Consider the following 21,561-nt stretch of genomic DNA (forward strand, 5'->3'; position numbering starts at 1 on the left):
AAGGAGGAAAAATCGGAAATCACGGCAATGGCGGTTCGAGAATGAGGTGAATTATCTTTCAGGTGGACGGTTGCAATTTGAAATGTCGCTGTGCATTGTGGGTCAATGCAGGTTTAAAAAAAATAACAATAACGTGGTTCGCGAGAATCGTGCGATAATTTTTCTGAAGATACGATAATTTTGAGGTTCCAACACGATACGTATTTCCATTTTTCAAACCTGGCCAACCGTTTAATATTCAAACCGCCGCGCATGCGCAGTGGGTCCCGTTTATCAACCCGCAAAGCAGGCCGGGAAATACGTTTTTATTCCATTCCAGTGGCTGGAGATCATGGCCCACAGGTCGGACGTCCTGTCGTTCAAGCTTCTCCTAATCGGGGAACCAAACGTGGGGAAAACATCGATCATACACAGATTCTACCAAAATGTCTCCAACACCACGTTCATCTGTTCCCTCGGTACAACAGGCGTGTGCGGTGTCGGCCGTCCATTCATATAACCGTCTTTTCTTTCGCTTCGTTGTCCGTCGCTCCTGCTCTATATTCGCTCGATTTAGCCACTCATTGTCCCCTGAAGCCTGGCGTTGCCTTCGCGGTTCGGGTGGTGGTTTGGGATCCCAGGTCCTGAGTTTGAATTAACACCAGGGGGGTTGACTCAGCCTGTCAACCTTCCATGTCGATAAAATAAGTACCAGTGTACTGAAAATAGGGGCACTGCATCAACGGCACAGCTGCACCCCTAACCAATGATGCAACCAGCAGCCAAAAAGTCTGCACACAAAAGGGGGCGATGTCCTCTGAGGATGCACTGTTTAATCTTGCTGGATATGTAATTTTTAATCTTGCTGGGTATGTAATGTTTAAGGTTGCTGGGTATGCAATGTTTAATCGTGCTGGGTATGCAATGTTTAATCTTGCTGGGAATGTAATTTTTAATCTTGCTGAGTATGTCATGTTTAATCTTGCTGGGAATGTAATTTTTAATCTTGCTGGGTATGTAATGTTTAATTGTGCTGGGTATGTAATGTTTAATCTTGCTGGGTATGTCATGTTTAATCTTGCTGGGTATGCACTGTTTAATCTTGCTGGGTTTGTAATGTTTAATATTGCTGGGTGTGCAATGTTTAATCTTGCTGGGTATGTAATGTTTCATCTTGCTGGGTATGTGATGTTAAATCTTACTGGGAATGTAATGTTTAATCTAGCTAGGTATGTCATGTTTAATCTTGCTGGGTATGTAATGTTTCATCCTGCTGGGTATGCACTGTTTAATCTTGCTGGGTTTGTAATGTTTAATATTGCTGGGTATGCACTGTTTAATCTTGCTGGGTTTGTAATGTTTAATCTTGCTGGGTATGTAATGTTTAATCTTGCTGGGAATGTAATGTTTAATATTGCTGGCAATGTAATGTTTTATCTTGCTGGGAATGTAATGTTTAATGTTGGTGGGTATGTAATGTTTAATCTTGCTGGGTTTGTAATGTTTAATCTTGCTGGGTATGTAATGTTTAATCTTGCTGGGTATGTAATGTTTAATTTTGCTGGGTATGCAATGTTTAATCTTGTTGGGTATGTAATGTTTAATCTTGCTGGGAATGTAATTTTTAATCTTGATGGGTATGTAATGCTTCATTTTGCTGGGTGTGCAATGTTTAATTGTGCTGGGTATGTAATGTTTAATCTTGCTGGGTATGTCATGTTTAATCTTGCTGGGTATGCACTGTTTAATCTTGCTGGGTTTGTAATGTTTAATATTGCTGGGTGTGCAATGTTTAATCTTGCTGGGTATGTAATGTTTCATCTTGCTGGGTATGTGATGTTAAATCTTACTGGGAATGTAATGTTTAATCTTGCTAGGTATGTCATGTTTAATCTTGCTGGGTATGTAATGTTTCATCCTGCTGGGTATGCACTGTTTAATCTTGCTGGGTTTGGAATGTTTAATATTGCTGGGTATGCACTGTTTAATCTTGCTGGGTTTGTAATGTTTAATCTTGCTGGGTATGTAATGTTTAATCTTGCTGGGAATGTAATGTTTAATATTGCTGGCAATGTAATGTTTTATCTTGCTGGGAATGCAATGTTTAATGTTGGTGGGTTTGTAATGTTTAATCTTGCTGGGTTTGTAATGTTTAATCTTGCGGGGTATGTAATGTTTAATCTTGCTGGGTATGTAATGTTTCATCTTGCTGGGTATGCACTGTTTAATCTTGCTTGGTTTGTAATGTTTAATATTGCTGGGTATGCACTGTTTAATCTTGCTGGGTTTGTAATGTTTAATCTTGCTGGGTATGTAATGTTTAATCTTGCTGGGAATGTAATGTTTAATATTGCTGGCAATGTAATGTTTTATCTTGCTGGGAATGTAATGTTTAATGTTGGTGGGTATGTAATGTTTAATCTTGCTGGGTTTGTAATGTTTAATCTTGCTGGGTATGTAATGTTTAATCTTGCTGGGTATGTAATGTTTAATTTTGCTGGGTATGCAATGTTTAATCTTGTTGGGTATGTAATGTTTAATCTTGCTGGGAATGTAATTTTTAATCTTGATGGGTATGTAATGCTTCATTTTGCTGGAGTGTGCAATGTTTAATCGTGCTGGAGTCACGTAATGTTTAATGTTGCTGGGAATGTAATTTTTAATCTTGTTGGGTGTGTAAAGTTTAATCTTGCTGGGAATGTAATTTTTAATCTTTAACTGGTATGTAATTTTAACTGTATTTAATTTTACTGAGTATGTAATGTTTAATCTTGCTGGGTGTATGTAATGTTTAATCTTGCTGGGAATGTAATTTTTAATCTTGCTGGGTATGCACTGTTTAATCTTACTGAGTATGTAATGTTTAATCTTGCTGGGTATGTAATGTTTAATCTTGCTGGAAATGTAATGTTTAATCTTGCTGGGAATGTAATTTTAATCTTGATGGGTATGCACTGTTTAAACTTACTGAGTATGTAATGTTTAATCGCTGGGTACGTAAAGTTTAATCTTGTTGTAATTTTTAATCTTGCTGGGAATGTACTGTTTAATCTTGCTGGGTATGCACTGTTTAATCTTACTGAGTATGTAATGTTTAATCTTGCTGGGTATGTAATGTTTAATCTTGCTGGGTATGTAATGTTTAATCTTGCTGGGTATGTAATGTTTAATCTTGCTGGGTATGTAATGTTTCATCCTGCTGGGTATGCACTGTTTAATCTTGCTGGGTTTGTAATGTTTAATATTGCTGGGTATGCACTGTTTAATCTTGCTGGGTTTGTAATGTTTAATCTTGCTGGGTATGTAATGTTTAATCTTGCTGGGAATGTAATGTTTAATATTGCTGGCAATGTAATGTTTTATCTTGCTGGGAATGTAATGTTTAATGTTGGTGGGTATGTAATGTTTAATCTTGCTGGGTTTGTAATGTTTAATCTTGCTGGGTATGTAATGTTTAGTCTTGCTGGGTATGTAATGTTTAATTTTGCTGGGTATGCAATGTTTAATCTTGTTGGGTATGTAATGTTTAATCTTGCTGGGAATGTAATTTTTAATCTTGATGGGTATGTAATGCTTCATTTTGCTGGGTGTGCAATGTTTAATTGTGCTGGGTATGTAATGTTTAATCTTGCTGGGTATGTCATGTTTAATCTTGCTGGGTATGCACTGTTTAATCTTGCTGGGTTTGTAATGTTTAATATTGCTGGGTGTGCAATGTTTAATCTTGCTGGGTATGTAATGTTTCATCTTGCTGGGTATGTGATGTTAAATCTTACTGGGAATGTAATGTTTAATCTTGCTAGGTATGTCATGTTTAATCTTGCTGGGTATGTAATGTTTCATCCTGCTGGGTATGCACTGTTTAATCTTGCTGGGTTTGGAATGTTTAATATTGCTGGGTATGCACTGTTTAATCTTGCTGGGTTTGTAATGTTTAATCTTGCTGGGTATGTAATGTTTAATCTTGCTGGGAATGTAATGTTTAATATTGCTGGCAATGTAATGTTTTATCTTGCTGGGAATGCAATGTTTAATGTTGGTGGGTTTGTAATGTTTAATCTTGCTGGGTTTGTAATGTTTAATCTTGCGGGGTATGTAATGTTTAATCTTGCTGGGTATGTAATGTTTCATCTTGCTGGGTATGCACTGTTTAATCTTGCTTGGTTTGTAATGTTTAATATTGCTGGGTATGCACTGTTTAATCTTGCTGGGTTTGTAATGTTTAATCTTGCTGGGTATGTAATGTTTAATCTTGCTGGGAATGTAATGTTTAATATTGCTGGCAATGTAATGTTTTATCTTGCTGGGAATGTAATGTTTAATGTTGGTGGGTATGTAATGTTTAATCTTGCTGGGTTTGTAATGTTTAATCTTGCTGGGTATGTAATGTTTAATCTTGCTGGGTATGTAATGTTTAATTTTGCTGGGTATGCAATGTTTAATCTTGTTGGGTATGTAATGTTTAATCTTGCTGGGAATGTAATTTTTAATCTTGATGGGTATGTAATGCTTCATTTTGCTGGGTGTGCAATGTTTAATCTTGCTGGGTATGTAATGTTTAATCTTGCTGGAAATGTAATGTTTAATCTTGCTGGGTATGTAAAGTTTAATCTTGCTGGGAATGTAATTTTTAATCTTGCTGGGTATGCACTGTTTAATCTTACTGAGTATGTAATGTTTAATCGTGCTGGGTACGTAAAGTTTAATCTTGCTGGGAATGTAATTTTTAATCTTGCTGGGTGTGTAAAGTTTAATCTTGCTGGGAATGTAATTTTTAATCTTGCTGGGTATGCACTGTTTAATCTTACTGAGTATGTAATGTTTAATCTTGCTGGGTATGTAATGTTTAATCTTGCTGGAAATGTAATGTTTAATCTTGCTGGGAATGTAATTTTTAATCTTGATGGGTATGCACTGTTTAAACTTACTGAGTATGTAATGTTTAATCGTGCTGGGTACGTAAAGTTTAATCTTGCTGGGAATGTAATTTTTAATCTTGCTGGGTATGCACTGTTTAATCTTACTGAGTATGTAATGTTTAATCTTACTGAGTATGTAATGTTTAATCTTGCTGGGTATGTAATGTTTAATCTTGCTGGGTATGTAATGTTTAATCTTGATGGGTATGTAATGTTTAATCTTGCTGGGTATGTAATGTTTAATCTTGCTGGAAATGTAATGTTTAATCTTGCTGGGTATCTGATGTTTCATCTTGCTGGGTATATAATGTTTAATCTTGCTGGGTATCTGATGTTTCAATTTGCTGGGTATGCAACGTTTGCTATACAAGCCGTGATTGTGAGTATTATTGGACGATGTGGTTTGTAAGATTCCCGTGACAATGGTTCTCCTTTCCCTTTCCGTAGGTGTTGGTTGCAGGGTGGTGATGGTGGAGATTGGTGGAAAGAGGATAAAGTTAGAGATCTGGTGAGTATCAGTGTGAGAGGTGAGATGTTGATTTGTCTTGACTTCGTGCAGGGATCTTGATAGGAAGAGATGTTGTGAAAGGAATTGCTGATTTGAAATACAGAGAGCGAAGATGGAGACAAGGCAATTCCGCTCCATCCCTGAACCGAATCTCCGCATCAATGAATACTCTGTTCCAGGTCTGCCATGCGGACTCCTACCCGCTCTTTCATCGCAGCCACTTGTATCCGTCTCACTGGGGAAACGCCGAGGTACCAATCTTACAAACTGTCATGACTGTGAACCCTTGGAGGATGAGACGAGAGAGGTAGACCAAGAATCACCTGCATGGCCATTATAAAGCAGTGGCCTGGACCGAGCAGTGTGGAACGTTGAAGCTTGCGGACATGCTAACACCTTGATCCATGGTATCCAACCTCCTGGATGAAGGTAACACCTGACCTACTAACTATTAATCTAAATCTCTTGTTGACCTGTCCTTCCATCCACTACCTCAGTTATGTTGAAAATCTCTTTCTTTTACTTGGACTTGTGCCCTCGGCTCTTTTTGTCAGTGTACAACTGGGACTGAGGAGTAACAGGTGGACCCAATAAGCAAGGGAATGAAGGAACAGCAAAAGAAGAGAAAGAGGAGGGGATGAAACAGGAAGATGTAAGTGTTTTGGCTTAGTTAGGGTTAATGGGGGTAGAAAGGATCACGAATAGGGCTGGAGGTGTTGATGTGTACCACCTGCGTTTAAAGCCGAAGACGGAAGAGTGGGATTGAACCCTCTCAGGAAGATTGTTCCACAGACTGGAGAAAAGAAGAACGAATAGTGCAGGTGTGTGGTGAGTGTCGATTTTTGGAAATGTAACCAGGAGGTTACTGGAAGAACACATACGTACTCATGGACTTGCTTGGGAGGGTCCGAGGAGTCAGAGCACAGATCCGAGCAGAAGTGGTAAAAACCAGAGAGGACATCGACCTGCTATCTTTTGCCTACGTAATGGCTTATCCACGAGGTAGAGCCCTGTTCTTCCTCATCTTAGTTATAACTTGGAGCCTTCAATCTTGGAATCAATCGAGGGTCTTCTGTCGGCCTTGTCGGTCAACCTTTCAGGCCTCCAACACGTTCTTATCTCAACACAAACCATTTTGCTGTGAGGGAACCTTGAGCATCCCTCGTTTCAAGAGGCCCCTTCATCGTGTTTTCGGGGTTGTGATGGAAGATGAATTGCAAAATAATGAGCCCTTGTATCCATCTGAAAGAATGGCCTGATGGACCAGAATGTACCTGGACCTGTTTGCAGTCGGAGTGCCAGCATTATCTTGTAGAATGTTGTTGGCTGCTTTGCAGGCCCATATGGGTAATCATCCACCACCATGCTTCCATGTAGTTGTAAGTTGACGAGGCTAACGTTCTCTATTTTGTTGAAACACCTGTACTTGCTGGTTGCCTGGAAATCTGAACATCTGGAGAGATCACGTGTCTCCGACTTTGCTCAATATACTGGTTGAGGTTCCATGCCCTTTGTTGTGAGGCTTGCACATTACCTTGTGTGTGGAGGAGTGGCCTCTGCTAATGATCTATGTTGTGATTTATTTGTGTGGTAGGGATAACCTCTGGCAAGACTACTTCAATGTCTCTTTCTTCCACGGAGTCACGGGCATGATGATTGTGTATGACGTCACCAACAACAGAAGTTTTGAGGCAATCAGCAAATGGCTTCGATTCATTCACAAGGTCAGTCATTGTTGGGAGAATGTAAGACTCTGGGACTTGTTTAATGTCTCGTCTCACGAAGGTGCCAGGCACCTCGTCGGAGTGTGCGCATGTGCGGTCTGCGCTCGCGGGTTTCATCGTCACGATGCGTGAAGGGCTCGGCCTGACAAGGAAAATCTCAATAACACATCTCTATAACTCACCATCAAAGGAGACTAACTTGATGTACTCCTGCACAAGTGCAGACAAGATGATCCAATGAAAAAGGCTTCTCTTTCAGGACAATGCACCTGCTCACAACTCCAGAACTGGCAAGGTGGCCCCGAGGGACTGCGGATCTCATCCGCTTTATCCTCATCATCTGGCTTCATACAACTTCTCTTAGTTTACAGACATGTCATTTTAAAAACTCCCAAAGAATACAGGTCATGTGATGCACTTAAGGATTTTTTATTGGAATTTTGGACTCATTTAATGAATCATTGCAATGGACAGTTCAGAGTCCAAGGGTGCTTTATTTAATTATTACTTTTTGGCTCTGTCCCTCCATCCTGCACAGCATGAGCTTTCTCTCGTGGCCCTTCATGCACCGAGTTATTTTACTTTTCTGCAGTACTTGTTTCTCATTGAGCTCACCTTGTCCTCAACCCAGCATTTGCCCCCCAAAAATAAATAAATAAATATATATGTATATATATATATTTATATATTGTTACGAATTTGGGAATTCGATTGCACACAACATTCAGGTTCTTTTAGTCAGCTATGTCGATAAGGCCAAAAAAAAAAAATGTTGCATTGGCGTAACCCGCCCGACCCTAAAAATTCCGCCGACCCTACGTTTTTTTTTTGTTTTTTTGCTATCGAAAAATTTTGCCGAAAAAATTTGAAAGAAAAAAAAATTTATTGCTATTTTTGTTGTTTTGCTATCGTTTTCAAGTATCTTGTTGATTGCGATCGCGATCGCAAAAACCCGGAAGTGTTTCGGACAGAACCCGCCGACAAAAAGGGTGGTACTCGAGCCGGGGGAGATTTTGGGAGGGATTTATTAGGAAAAAAAAAATAAAAAAAGATCCCGACCGACCTACCCTATTTTTCAGTGACCCGTTACGCCAATGCAACATTTTTTTTTTGGCCTAAGTGCTTGTTCCCTAGATAGCTCACCTTTCATTGTTTAAATGTTCAGAAATCGATTAGATGCACTGCGGATCGATTTAATAGTTAGGGAACGAACAATGGAGACATCCCTCCCCCTCTTCTGCGAAGAGGAAGAACCACCCTGCCGTCCCGTGACTCATGATATCAATAACTCCCTCCCACCCGTGGCTGAGCGGGGGATGGAGCACGATGGCATGAGTCACGCCGGGAGCGGGGGGAAGGGCGGGAGAAGGATAAGAAGAGATCTTTTCTTTGGTTCGTAGGCAGAGTTGGAGAAGGGAGTAGAGAGTAGCCGTTCAGCAGACCGTTGGGTCCTGTTTGGCTTGGGTTAGGGTTGAGGCCTTCGGAAGCTTTTTGCTTCGGCTGGCTCAGTAAGCTTCGGCTGAGGCCTGGCTCGGGAGGAGGCTTTTGCTTTGTGGTTCCGTGAGCTTCGGCTTCTGCTTGGCTCGGGAGAGCTTTTTTCTTCAAGCTGCCCTGTTTGGAAGAAAGTTAAGCCAGTCGCTCGGCTCGAGCTGTGAGTGGTGGCTTCTTCTTCTTGGTTCATGGAGCTCTTTGTTCTCCATTTTGGTTCCCGGCTTGGTGCGACTCATCGACCTCTTCTTGGAGGTGGTTCCTCGGGAAAGCGACGCATCGACGGGAAGGATCGGCGCCTCGTCTCACCAGCACGTGTTGAGAAGCGCGGGAGGTGGTTCCTCGGAGAAGCGACGCATCGACGGGAAGGATCGGCGCCTCGTCTCACCAGCACGTGTTTAGAAGCGCGGGAGGTGGTTCCTCGGAGAAGCGACGCATCGACGGGAAGGATCGGCGCCTCGTCTCACCAGCACGTGTTGAGAAGCGCGGGAGGTGGTTCCTCGGGGAAGCGACGCATCGACGGGAAGGATCGGCACCTCGTCTCACCAGCACGTGTTGAGAAGCGCGGGAGGATTCGCGGGAGCTCGGGAAGGATCGCAGCTCGCGACGATTGGGTCCAGCTCGCTCTCGCTGGAGCCCAGGTCCGAACAACTTGAAGACTACACGAGTTGGAGAGGTTCGAGATAGGTTCTGGGTTTCAGCTCACCTGTCCTCCGAGCTGGAGCTTGTTATTAAAGGCCTCTGCCACCGTCATTAAGCCGTCATTTCTTGGGTGTGTGTGTGTGTGTGTGTGTGCGTGTGTCCGTGGGCCCGTCTAATAAGTAGGAACTGCTGTTAAGTGCAAGTGACTGTACATAATAAGTAGACGGTTGTAGTTCTTTTGTCGTGCTTTTGTTGCTTGTATAATTGCATCCGTGTTTTGCCTTGTTTTATTGCATACTTGCTTTATTATAATAAATGTCCTTGTGTGAATGTAAACCTGTTCGTTGCGTCCATTCCCTCATTGAACTGCCCCATCTTGCACTCGGAATATAGTTGGTTTTTAAATAGCTGGTAAAGTGATCGGGTCCAATGGGACTGCGCGATAATACTCCGCTCGGTTATCCCAAAACGAAGCGAGCTGCTTAAGCGGCTCGTTTCCAAGCGGTCCCGTTGAGGTACAATCTCTCAGTAACCTACCTGCGCGAATAATTAGGTAAATCGAAGATTTGGCGATCGGACCCTGTAGCGCGGGTAGAGTGCGGACAAGGTTGTGGTGGGGTTAAAAACCCACCCGTGACTGGTTTCTGGCGTTGTTCCAGAAAGTCATGACTGGATTGTCCATTCGGTGGGCGAAGCGATCGCTATTGGTTCGATGCGGTCGTTCGCACGCCGGCAGGGGGGAATTCTATCACAATATATATATATATATATATATATATATATATATATATATATATATATATATATATATATATATATATATATATATATACATTAGGGCGATTTTAGCTACTATGGTAAAAATTCAAATTTGCAATAGAAGTTTGCAGAACCTTGCAAATGGTGAGGTTTCATGAAAAACTAAAATCTTCCAAGTTTTATTAAGATTAAATAATATTTAGGACTTGCACAGGCACTTGACATCCTTCTCCATTAGTACAACATGGCTAAATTAAAATCTCTTTTGATGAAAACAATTAAAAAAAATTATCCTGAAAAGTAAATAATATGCCTTTATAAAATCAAAGTTTCCTTTGAGGCCTTTGGGTATTTCCGTCGGTCATCCTCCATCACTTGAACAAGGTACTGCACTTGAGCCTCATCTCTTGTTCGACCAGCTTTCGTGAAATCTTGGATGAGGGCGACGCCTCTTTTGGCCGCATCATTCACGACGTTCAAAGAGTCAACCCTCTGCTTTGCTTTGACGTAGGATTCAAAGCTCTTCCAGTTTGATGGATCCTTTTCCACGAGAAAGTCTTCTGGCAGCTCGAGGAGCGTAAAGAGATTTTTAGTTTGGGAGGAGCAGAGGTCAGACAGCTTCTTTCCCTCTGGATTGGGAAGCCAGACTCGTCGAGATGGATCCTCTGAACCCTCCACGTCCTTCATGTTTATTACCATGGCGATCTTTTCTGACGAATCTAAGTTGTCATCAAAGAGTGCAAGGCCGACGTTAACTTCGCTCAGGTACCACAGATGGCGGCTCATTGTTTTGTATGCAGCATGATTCAAGGAATGGAGGGCTTGAAGGAGCTGGAGGTCATTCTTTGGCGCGGAAGCAGCATTTCGAGCGTCGAACCAGGCCCTGATATAGTGCTGAGCAACAAAAAGACAGACCTGCTTGATCCCGCTAAACAGGCGTTCTGTGCGACATGTACTGCGGGATGATGACGCGCGTTTAGTGAGAAAATCCGAGAACTGCCCTTGAAACATCCAGATCTTGAAGCAGTAAATTGCACGAGCCATCCAACGCGCTCGGTGAACGGCGCCAGGTGCCCTGAATGTTGGAACCTGATGTCCAGAAGGGACGCCTCCAAGGAAAATGATCGTCAGTTGGAGAAGTTCTTTGTGCTCGTCTCGGGGATGCTTCTGCTTCAGAAGCTCTTGGGCATGCTGAATGACAGAATTGGCCCATGGATGGATATCGGTGGCTGTGCTTGCATCATCAGCAGCAGTCAAGTACTGCGTGAAATTAAAATGGAGCCAGCAGTCCCGGAAGGTTTGGAATAAGGTGATGTCTGGCCCTCGGGATGCTTCATCGACCGAAGAAGAGTAAATTGCTTCCAAAACAAGTTCTAAGACATGGTGCCGACACGCAAAATAAAGAAGTTGATGATGAAGGATGTTTTCAATACGAACACAGACCCCACCCCGGATTCCAGTATTAACAGCTGTCATGTCAAAACACATCCCTTTGACACGTCCAATCAGGTTCCACTCCTTAACTGTTGAAAAGATGACCGCGGCTGTTTCTTCCGCCTTGGAGTCTTTCAGCATCGGAATTGCCAGGATTTTTGACACACCATTCCCAGTGACCAGAATTGGCAGCCTGTCAACTTTGTCTCTTCCAGTTAGGTCTGGCATCAGCTTGGAATCCCAGTGGACTACCAGGGGTGTGTCAACCTTAAAGCTCTGCTTTATCTCTTCCGCGCGTTGCTTCCGGTGCTTCACACGAGCGGCACGAATGGCACTTGGACTGAGAGAAAGTTTATTGATGTCTTGTCCCAATTGCTTGGCAAATGGAATTAGAACCCGACTTGCAGAACGATCGCTAAGGAGAGTTCTATCCAGGGCCTCAGTTACTTCAGATGTTAATCCAGTTGTCTCACGTTTTCTCTTCGGAGGCTGGGAATCACAGGTGGTTGGATGGATGGAAGAAGATGGTTGTCGACTTGGACTAGATTCAGTAGAGCTGGAGGAGGAGGAAGACTGGAGGTTGGCTGTTTCAGAAGTTGCAGCCATCTCCAAAAGCTCTTTGTTTCTGTTTCCTCTTTTTCTCTTCATCCTTACGTTTCATAATTTTCTCTGAAGTCCTGGAAGTCTTGTAGTCAAGACTCCCGATCTTTCCTGGACGCCCCTTTTCACGCTGAGAAGCAAGAAACTCCTTGTCCTCATCGATTTTTATAAGATTCATAGCATCAGCGTGAGCTATGTCAAACAGCTCATCCAGGTCGGCCTTGAAATTGTCTTGTTTCTCTATGTTGGTAGCAGTCTTCCGATTGATGCTTTTCTTTAAACCCTGCCACGTTGTGTGTAATTTTCGCACATGGACTACCACATCAGGAAGGTGCTTAGTAGGAATCCCCTCTGTGGACCAGATGTTCATTAGCTCTAGTGATGTTTGATTCACACTTGCAGTTAGGGTCTCATTCATTTCCACATGAAGGAACATCAAAAAGCGGAGAACTTCGGCCTTAGAAGGAAGCTTCTGGCCAGGAAGTGTTGGATTAGGGGATCCAATCAGCCAAATGGCCTTTTTCGATCTAGTTCTGGAGGCCATTACCCCCAAAATATGCAGAAATTTCTGGTCTGAAAAAAGATAAAAACATCATGGTTAAGTGGGAAATGTTACAGAGTGGTAAGTACACATTGAAAAGTTACAAGTTTTTGCCAAGCTTGCGCGTTAATTCATGCACGCATGAAGAAAGGCTCTGCTCACTGCTGTGCAATTGCGCAACTTTCAACAAGAAAACTTTCCGTTTCCGAAATTTGGACTGAGTTGGGACTTCATTATTTTTAGATTTAGCAATTTATGAGCTGATTTTCATTTCTTCACATCAATATTTAATATCATTTTTATGCATTCAATTATACGAATATATTAATTAAACCCTCAAAACAGTAAATTCAGATGATATCAAAAGAAACTTTTAATTGATCTGCAAAAAGAGGAAAAAAAATCATTTTTGGCAGTTTTTGATGCCCTTTGTGCAACTTTGCATCGCTTGTGCAAGTTCAAGAACATGACTCAAGAAAAAAATATTTTAACACAATGATTTCTAGTAGGAACCTCACTGAATGGCGGGTTCTGCGCATTAAAAAAAAACTTTCATTTTTTAGAAGCACCCTAATATATATATATTTATATATATATATATATATATATATATATATATATATATATATATATATGTCCTGAGTCAGTTATTCCATTAATATACGTATAGTTAGGTCCCCACCTTTTGTCTAGTGGGAAGACAAGGGAGTGTTTTGCGATGGGCTATCAGTTAGGTCATTTAATCATTTTCCCCTTATATTTTATTCCCTCCTTTTACGATCCCCGGTGCCTTCATCTCACTTGCTACCCTCGTATCGCTGGCCACAGCGTACCACCGTCTACCAGGACTCTCGCTTTCTGAGTCAAAATCCCGACGTTCGGCTGGACAAACGGTGTAGCTGCGCCACATCCACCTGCCAAAGGCCAGACATGCGAGGCGTGGGCGGACAATACCGGAGTCTGGCTGAAACCCAGCCCAGAAAGGCGGACCACGTGAAGGGCCGGTCCAATCGGGATGCTTGGATCGGACGATGACGTCGGTTTCGAAATGGCTCCTCCCCGAACTCCGGGCTCTATAAAGTATGGACCAATCCTCAGAGAGTGGTCGAAGTTGGTTGGTTGAAGTGGTTGTGAAGGTAGTTGGGTTGGTTGGAAGGAAAATTGCAGATGAGAATTGGGAGAGAATTGTAGAGTGAAGAAATTGAAAGGGGTTTGGAGTAGTTGTGAGAGTGTTCCTGCTACTTGTCTCCGCCGATACGACGTCTAACCGCCCCCCTTGCTTCTCGACCAAGCCTCCTGTCTGGCCCCGCTTTCTGTTCCTTATCTCCGACCTCATGACCTCGACGAACGGCCTCTTGGCTGGTCCTGGCTGCTGCTCATCTCTCGCCCCCTTTGGACTCTGCTATGCTCCACTCATGTGCCTCCTGCAGACACGATCTCCACACGTATGGTTGTGGCCGAACAACTCAACCATTGTTTGGTGCCGCACTACGGAGCATCCCTCCCCCGAAACGCTCAGGTACCGAGAAACTGTAACCTCAACTCCCTCCCTGCAAAAGTCCCTTTCACAATTGGGTTTACTTTGTCTGAGTGTGTGTCTGAGAGTGTTGGCGCCTGTATACCTCGTCTATCTTGTATACCTCGTGTTCCCTGCCCCTTCATAAAAAAATAATGATTTAATAAAAATAAATAAAGGGTGATAATGAAAATAAATCAAAGTGTGAGGCACAACTAAATCCTAATTTGAGATGTCTCCACTCAGTCACAAAAACAGACAAGGGGAAAGATAAAAATAAAAGAAAATCCCCCCTTTATGCCGGCACTCAGCTTTGCATCAAGAGATGACCTTGAGGAGCCTGGTGTCGTCGAAACACGGAGCCACCGTGCGGGAAAACGCACCAAAATGGCACTAAGTCTCTCCGCGGCCACGTCCGTGCGGTACTTAGTGCGGATGATCTTCATTGCCAGGAGACCACAAACTGCCATAGTTTCTTCTCACGATCGAGATTGACACTCCGCTCCCTCTAATTTTCAGGTCCACACACACCTAATAACACCGCCTTTCTCCTTGATTATACAACAAGGCGACTGCCGAGGCTGGCAGCTAAGGGACGAACAGGAGAGACTGCCAGCCGAGTCTTGGCTTTCTTGTCGGTCCTGCCAAACCGACAACGGCTAGCATCTTATTTCAACACGTGAACAAATTCGCACCAGCAACACAGTGAGAATCTGGCAGCTCTCTCGTCGTGCCCAGAAGAGACAAGAGGGTCGACTGTTCTCTTTCAACAGTCCTCCCTCTCTCGAACCTTCTCTCTGTTACTTCACCCTGACCAAACATCAGCCTCAGGAGCGTGGCCTGCCGGTTACATTTCTTGGGAGGCAGGGTTTAGTCTGCTGGTTGTTGTTGTGGTGAATCGTTCGTTCGGGCTGCTCTTGTAAATGTAAAAATGCAGCAAAAGGTCACAGGGGGCAATCACATGTTGGGAGAAACTCGCCTTCGAGCCGACCGACTTCACACAACACCACCCCTGTGTGGTGACACGTAAACAATCTTAAGCTCACAGTTTTCCCGACTTCAATTACATTGAGATGTCTCCGACTCATCCACGGACCATGCTCTACTACACAATCCAATCTTCACAATGGGATTCTTCCATCTATCCTCAAAAACGTAACAATACATATATATATATATATATATATATATATATATATATATAATATAAATATACAAATATATGTATATATATATATATATATATATATATATATATATATATATATATATATATATATATATATATATATAGTTGCGAATTCGCGCCCGCCGGCGTGCGAACGGCCACGTGACTCGAATCGCGGCATGTCGCCCACCGGACAGACAATTCTGTCGTGACCCTCTCGGACTAACGCCGGGAGCTAGTCACGGGTGGGCCTTTCGGCCTCACCACGATCGTGCCAATCGGCCACCCGCGTGGAATAGGGTTGTTCGCCAAACTCGACCTACCTAAGTACCCACGCGGATGGTAGACCGGGCGATCGCACCTCGCCGCAGGTCGACTCCGGACACGGGCCGCTTAAGCAATCCTTTCCGTGCTCTCGGGATAACCGAGCGGTGTTATCGTCGGCTTCGACGGTTCCGATTAATTATCGGGCGTATTAAGCCCACGACGAACCCGTTACGTGAAGCAAGATGGAGATTCAATTAAAGAAAAGACGAAGCGAAACGGGAAAACAGTTCAACATAATGCACATTTATTCCGCGGCACACGGAGAGCACACATATACAGCCAAACAGAATGCACATATATCAAATGCAACAAAAGAAACAATGACGCAGAGATACTACCGACTAAGACCGACACACGGCAACACTTAAACAGTTTTACTTCACCAGACTGGTGCCGACACACATTTACTCAAAAGCAAAGGAAAGAAGCCATCCTCATAGGCAAAGGGGTAGACGGGCCTGTCGGCCAATGTGTGCGCGGGACCTGAAGGAACGGTCAGGCCCGCAAGACCGGGGGTGTTCGACCCGCGTCCTCGTAATGAGCCGCAAATGCGGCTGCGCGGCGGTGCCCCAACTTCGTGCTCCTTCGCGGGTTTCGTTGGCACCGCTTGGAGTGGGGTGGGAACGGGGCCCCCTTTTCGCACTATCTCAGCGCGGGAGAAAAGGGGGGGGGGAATTGTTGATGCCCTGGGGGAAGGAGAATGGTTGGCTGCCTTGGGTCCCGCGACGAGCGATCCCACCGCGACCTCGTCGCCGACTTCCCTGCCTCGGACCCGAGCTCCATGGACTCTTCCCCCAATTCTCCTCAGCCGACTGCAGAAAACCACCTTGACGCCTTCGCCTCCCGACTCCACTCCGCTCTCCAACCCGACTTGACTGCCTCCGTCTCCCGACTCCACTCCCTGCCACCAAAACTGACTCTCCGTGCAACAGCTCTTTGCGCAACAACTCCTTTATTCGCCTCGCGCTCGCCGTTTTATAGGCCGGCAGGAGAAAATATGCAAATTTCCGGATCAGGATCTCCTCGAGGGCGGAGCCACGCTCGCCGATTGGACGGAGGAAAAGGGGCGTGAATCTCCCCTGATCCTAGAATTTGCATATCTCGATTCCAGACAGACGCGCCTGGAGGCGGGGCCAAGCCGCCCCGCGCTTCCTAATTGGACGGATCAGAAGTGGGCGTGTAACATTCCTGATCCGAATTCTCCTCGGAAAGGCCGCTATTTGCACTCGCGGCTCGGCGCGTCTCTTGTACGAGCCCAGGACAGCCCGACGCTCGGTGCTCACAGGTGGTGCGGGAATGGCCGTAGAAGGAGGGAGGTGAAGGTGGTGGAGGGTTTCCGGCGGTGGCCGATGGCCATGGTGCCGTTTGGAATGGCGGAGATGCGATGTTTGCGGGAGCGAGTTGTGAAGGTAAAGGTCGTGGCTGTTTGCGTTGTTGTTGTTGTCTGACGGTTGGAGCGTGGTTGGTTCAAAATAAAGATAGAACAGAAAAACGGCTATCTCAAAGCGTCGCAGCCCGAATGAATCACATTTATTCCCTCTAAACAACGAGTTTGGGGCTAACTACACATGTACTTACAGAGATATCTCACCTACGGGACCTGAATGGTGGTTTGCGAATTTCCACAACCATAACAATATATATATATATATATATATATATATATATATATATATATATATATATATATATATATATATATATATGTGTGTGTGTGTGTGTGTGTGTGTGTGTGTGTGTGTGTGTGTGTGTATTGCTGCGAATTCGCGCCCGCCGGCGTGCGAGCGGCCACGTAACTCGAATCGCGGCACGTCGCCCACCGGACAGACAATTCTGTCGTGACCCTCTCAGACTAACGCCGGGAACTAGTCACGGGTGGGCCTTTCGGCCTCACCACGATCGTGCCAATCAGCCCCCCGCGTGGGATAGGGTTGTTCGCCAAATTCGACCTACTTAAGTGCCCACACAGAGGGTAGACCGGGCGATCGCACCTCGCCGCAGGTCGACTCCGGACACGGGTCACTTTAAGCGACCCGTTCCGTACTATCGGGATAACCGAGCGGTGTTATCGTCAACCTCTACGGTTCCGATTAATTATCAGGCGTATTTAGCCCACTACCAACCCTTTACGTGAAGTAAGATGGAGATTCAATTAAAGAAAAGACGAAGCGAAACGGGAAAAACAGTTCAACATGAGGCACATTTATTCCGCGGCACACGGAAAGCACACATATACAATTACAACAATTATGCACCAAAAGCAATTGCAAAAGAAACACAACAATGCAGATCTACTACCGACTACGCGAGCACACGGCAACACTTAGACAGTTTTACTTTACAGACGGCGCCGACAACACATATACTCAAACGCAAAAGAAAAGGGCCACCCTCAACGACAAGGGGACAGACGGGGCTGTGGGCCGCGAGACCGGGTGGAGCCTACCCGTCTTGTGATGAGTCGCAAATGTGGCGGCGGTGCCCCGACTCCGCGCTCCTCCGTGGGTTTCGTTGGCACTGCTTGGAATGGGGTGGGAATGGGGCCCCCTTTCCGCACGATCTCAGTGCGGGGGGGGGAAAGGGGGGAATTGTTGATGCTCTGGGGAAAGAGGATAGCTGGCTTGCTTGGGTCCCGCGACGAGCGACTCCACTGCGACCTCGACCGCGCTCCCGGCTTCCCCTCTCTGCAGCTCCCCAACAGACTCCGAACTCCGACAGACTGACTCTCCTCCAGACCCGTCTTGACTGCTGCTGCCACATTCCGCTGCCGCCACACCTCTCCAACTCGCCCGAGCCCAAAACTGACTGAATTCGCCCCGCGCTCGGCGCTTTATAGTACGGCAGGAGAACCCATATGCAAATTTCCGAATCAGGATGAGCTCGGGGCGGAGCCACGCTCGCCCATTGGACGGAGGAAAAGTGGGCGTGAACCTCCCTTGATCCTCGAATTTGCATATATCGATTATACTCCGACGCGCCTGGAGGCGGGGCCAAATCGCCCGCGCTTGCTGATTGGACGGATCAGAAGTGGGCGTGTATCATTCCTGATCCGACTTCTCCTCGGAAAGGCCGCACTTTGTACCCGTGGATCGGCGCGCGCCCTGTACGAGTCCAGGACAGCCTGACGCTCGGCGCCCACAGAGTGGCGCGGGAACGGCCGCAGAAGGAGAGGCGAAGGTGGTGGAGGGCCTAAAGTGGCGGTGATGGCCATGGCGACGCTTGGAATGGCGGTGATGCGATGTTTACGGGAGCGAGCCGTGACGGTAAAGGTCGTGGCTGTTGGCGTTGTTGTTGTTGTGAAGCGGCATTGCGGTTGGTGGTTGTTGTGTGATGGCGGTCGAGACGTGGTTGGTTCAAAATAAAGATAGAACAGAAAAACGGCTATCTTAAAGGGTCGCAGCACGAATGAATCACATTTATTCCCTCTAAACAACGGGTTTGGGGCTAACGACACATGTACTTACAGAGATATCTCACCTACGGGACCTGAATGGTGGTTTGCGAATTTCGTCAACCACAACAATATATATATATATATACTTTGAACGAACATACATCCCAAATATGAACCAATTTTATTTAAATTATTTAATGCTTTATGTTTTCAGTGTTTGTTGATAAATCTACATCGACGTTAACACGAAGGGTTCGAAACAGCATAGCACTTACCTTGTGTTGGTCTTCTTGGGTTGCTTTATGCAGCTTCTTCGGCTGGAGGAGTATTGTGGGAGGGGTCAATTGTTTATATAATCCGAGCCACCTGGGTTTAGTTTAATTAGGTGAGAGCTGATTGGCGATTCCCTCCATTCACAGGTGAGAGATGTGGGTGGGTCTTTCTTTTTATATATATATTGACTGCTTTTGACGTTTGCACGTGGTGCATGCTTGGGAGCCTCATTGGTGTGCACAGCTGTCTGCACTATCGCTGATGATTCGCCAATAAGCAACGGAACCGGTCTGGTAGCTAAGAGGGTGTGCAGCATTGGGATTCTCATGTGTGAACGTCTTTATAGCTGTTGAGGAACTCTGTGAAGGGTTCGAAACAGCATAGCGCTTACCTTGTGTAGGTCTTCTTCCATTGCTTCATGCAACTTCTTTGCAAGAGGAGTGTGGGAGGGGTCAGTGTATATATATATATATATATATATATATATATATATATATATATATATATATATATATATATATATATATATATATCTTCTTCTTCTTCCTCTTTCGGCTTGCTCCCGCTAGTATCGCCTGTGGACCAACTGTCTCCATTTTGCTCTATCCTCCACATCTTCCATTGACACTCCAACCACCCGCATGTCCGCCCTCACCGCATCCATGAACCTCTTCTTTGGCCTTCCTCTTCTCCTCCTGCCTGGCGGCTCCATCTTCAACATCCTTCTCCCGATATACTCCGTTTCCCTCCTGTGCACATGTCCAAACCATCTCAATCTCGCCTCTCTCACTTTGTCTCCAAACCGTCCTACCTGCGCTGTCCCTCTAATACACTCATTTCTTATCCTGTCCATCCTCGTCACTCCCAACGAGAATCGCAGCATCTTTAACTCTGCCACCTCCAGCTCCGCTTCCTGTCTTTTTGTTAGTGCCACCGCCTCCAAACCATACAACATAGCTGGTCTCACTACCGTCTTGTATACTTTCCCCTTCACTCTTGCAGCTACCCTTCTGTCACAAATCACTCCTGCAACTCTTCTCCACCCACTCCATCCTGCCTGCACTCTCTTTTTCACTTCTCTCCCACACTCTCCGTTACTTTGGACAGTTGATCCCAAGTATTTAAACCAATCCACCTTCCCCACCTCAACTCCTTGCAACTGCACCATACCACCACCCTCCCTCTCATTTACGCACATGTACTCCGTCTTACTCCTACTGACTAACATTCCCCTTCTCTCCAGTGCGTACCTCCACCTCTCAAGGCTCGATTCAGCCTGCTCCCTACTCTCCCTACAGATCATGATGTCATCCGCGAACATCATGGTCCATGGAGACTCCAGTCTGATCTCGTCCGTCAACCTGTCCATCACCATTGCAAACAGGAAAGGGCTCAGAGTCGATCCTTGGTGCAATTCCACTTTAACCTTAAACCGGTCCGTCATTCCTACCGCACACCTCACCGCTGTCACACTGTCCTCATACATATCCTGCACGATCCTCACATACTTCTCCACCACTCCCGACTTCCTCATACAATGCCACAACTCCTCCTCTTGGCACCCTATCATAAGCTTTCTCTAAATCCACAAACACACAATGTAACTCTTTCTGGCCTTCCCTATACTTCTCCATCAACATTCTTAAAGCAAACATCGCATCAGTGGTGCTCCTTCCTGGCATAAACCCATATTGCTGCTCACAGATCGTCACCTCTCCTCTCAACGAGGCTTCCACTACTCTGTCCCACAACTTCATGGTGTGGCTTAACAACTTTATCCCTCTGTAATTTCCACAGCTCTGCACATCACCCTTATTCTTGAAAATCGGAATCAGTACACTTAATCTCCACTCCTCCGGAATCCTCTCACTTTCCAAGACTTTATTAAACAATCTGGTTAACAACCCCACTGCCATCTCTCCTAAGCACTTCCATGCCTCCACTGGTATACCATCTGGGCCAACCGCCTTTCCACTTTTCATCTTCTTCATAGCAGTCCTCACTTCATCCTTACTGATCCACCCCACTTCCAGATTCACTATCTCCACCTCTTCCAACCTTCTCTCTCTCTCATTTTCTTCATTCATCAGCTCCTCAAAGTACTCCATCCACCTTCTCAACACACTCTCCTCACTCATCAGCACATTCCCATTTGCGTCCTTTATCACCGAACCTGCAGCACATCCTTCCCAGCTCGGTCCCTCTGTCTTGCCAATCGGTATAAATCCTTTTCCCCTTCTTTTGTATCCAGCTTCTCATACAGCTCGTCATATGCCTTTTCCTTGGCCT

General features: G+C 45.1%; 2 protein-coding genes across 2 annotated transcripts in view; one reads left to right on the forward strand and one right to left on the reverse strand.

The window, feature by feature from the left end:
* The first annotated feature begins 251 nt into the window (after positions 1 to 251).
* LOC147007787 (ras-related protein Rab-10-like) overlaps positions 252 to 21,561 on the forward strand; it is a 31,518-nt gene continuing 10,208 nt past the window's right edge. The window contains exons 1-3 of the mRNA XM_085866418.1: positions 252 to 458; positions 5,346 to 5,406; positions 7,001 to 7,130. Coding sequence (XP_085722544.1) covers positions 332 to 458; positions 5,346 to 5,406; positions 7,001 to 7,130 — 318 coding nt within the window. The 5' untranslated portion in view covers positions 252 to 331. The remainder of the gene's footprint in view (positions 459 to 5,345; positions 5,407 to 7,000; positions 7,131 to 21,561) is intronic.
* The window catches only part of LOC147007788 (uncharacterized), a 29,769-nt gene continuing 18,399 nt past the window's right edge, over positions 10,192 to 21,561 (reverse strand). Inside the window, exon 2 of the mRNA XM_085866410.1 lies at positions 10,192 to 12,626. Within this exon, the coding sequence (XP_085722536.1) occupies positions 10,335 to 12,101 (1,767 nt within the window). The 5' untranslated portion in view covers positions 12,102 to 12,626 and the 3' untranslated portion in view covers positions 10,192 to 10,334. The remainder of the gene's footprint in view (positions 12,627 to 21,561) is intronic.

Source organism: Eptatretus burgeri, chromosome 25 (genome assembly GCF_056783735.1).
Source record: "Eptatretus burgeri isolate ZD-2024b chromosome 25, Ebu_testis_v1, whole genome shotgun sequence".
Classification (NCBI taxonomy): domain Eukaryota; kingdom Metazoa; phylum Chordata; class Myxini; order Myxiniformes; family Myxinidae; genus Eptatretus; species Eptatretus burgeri.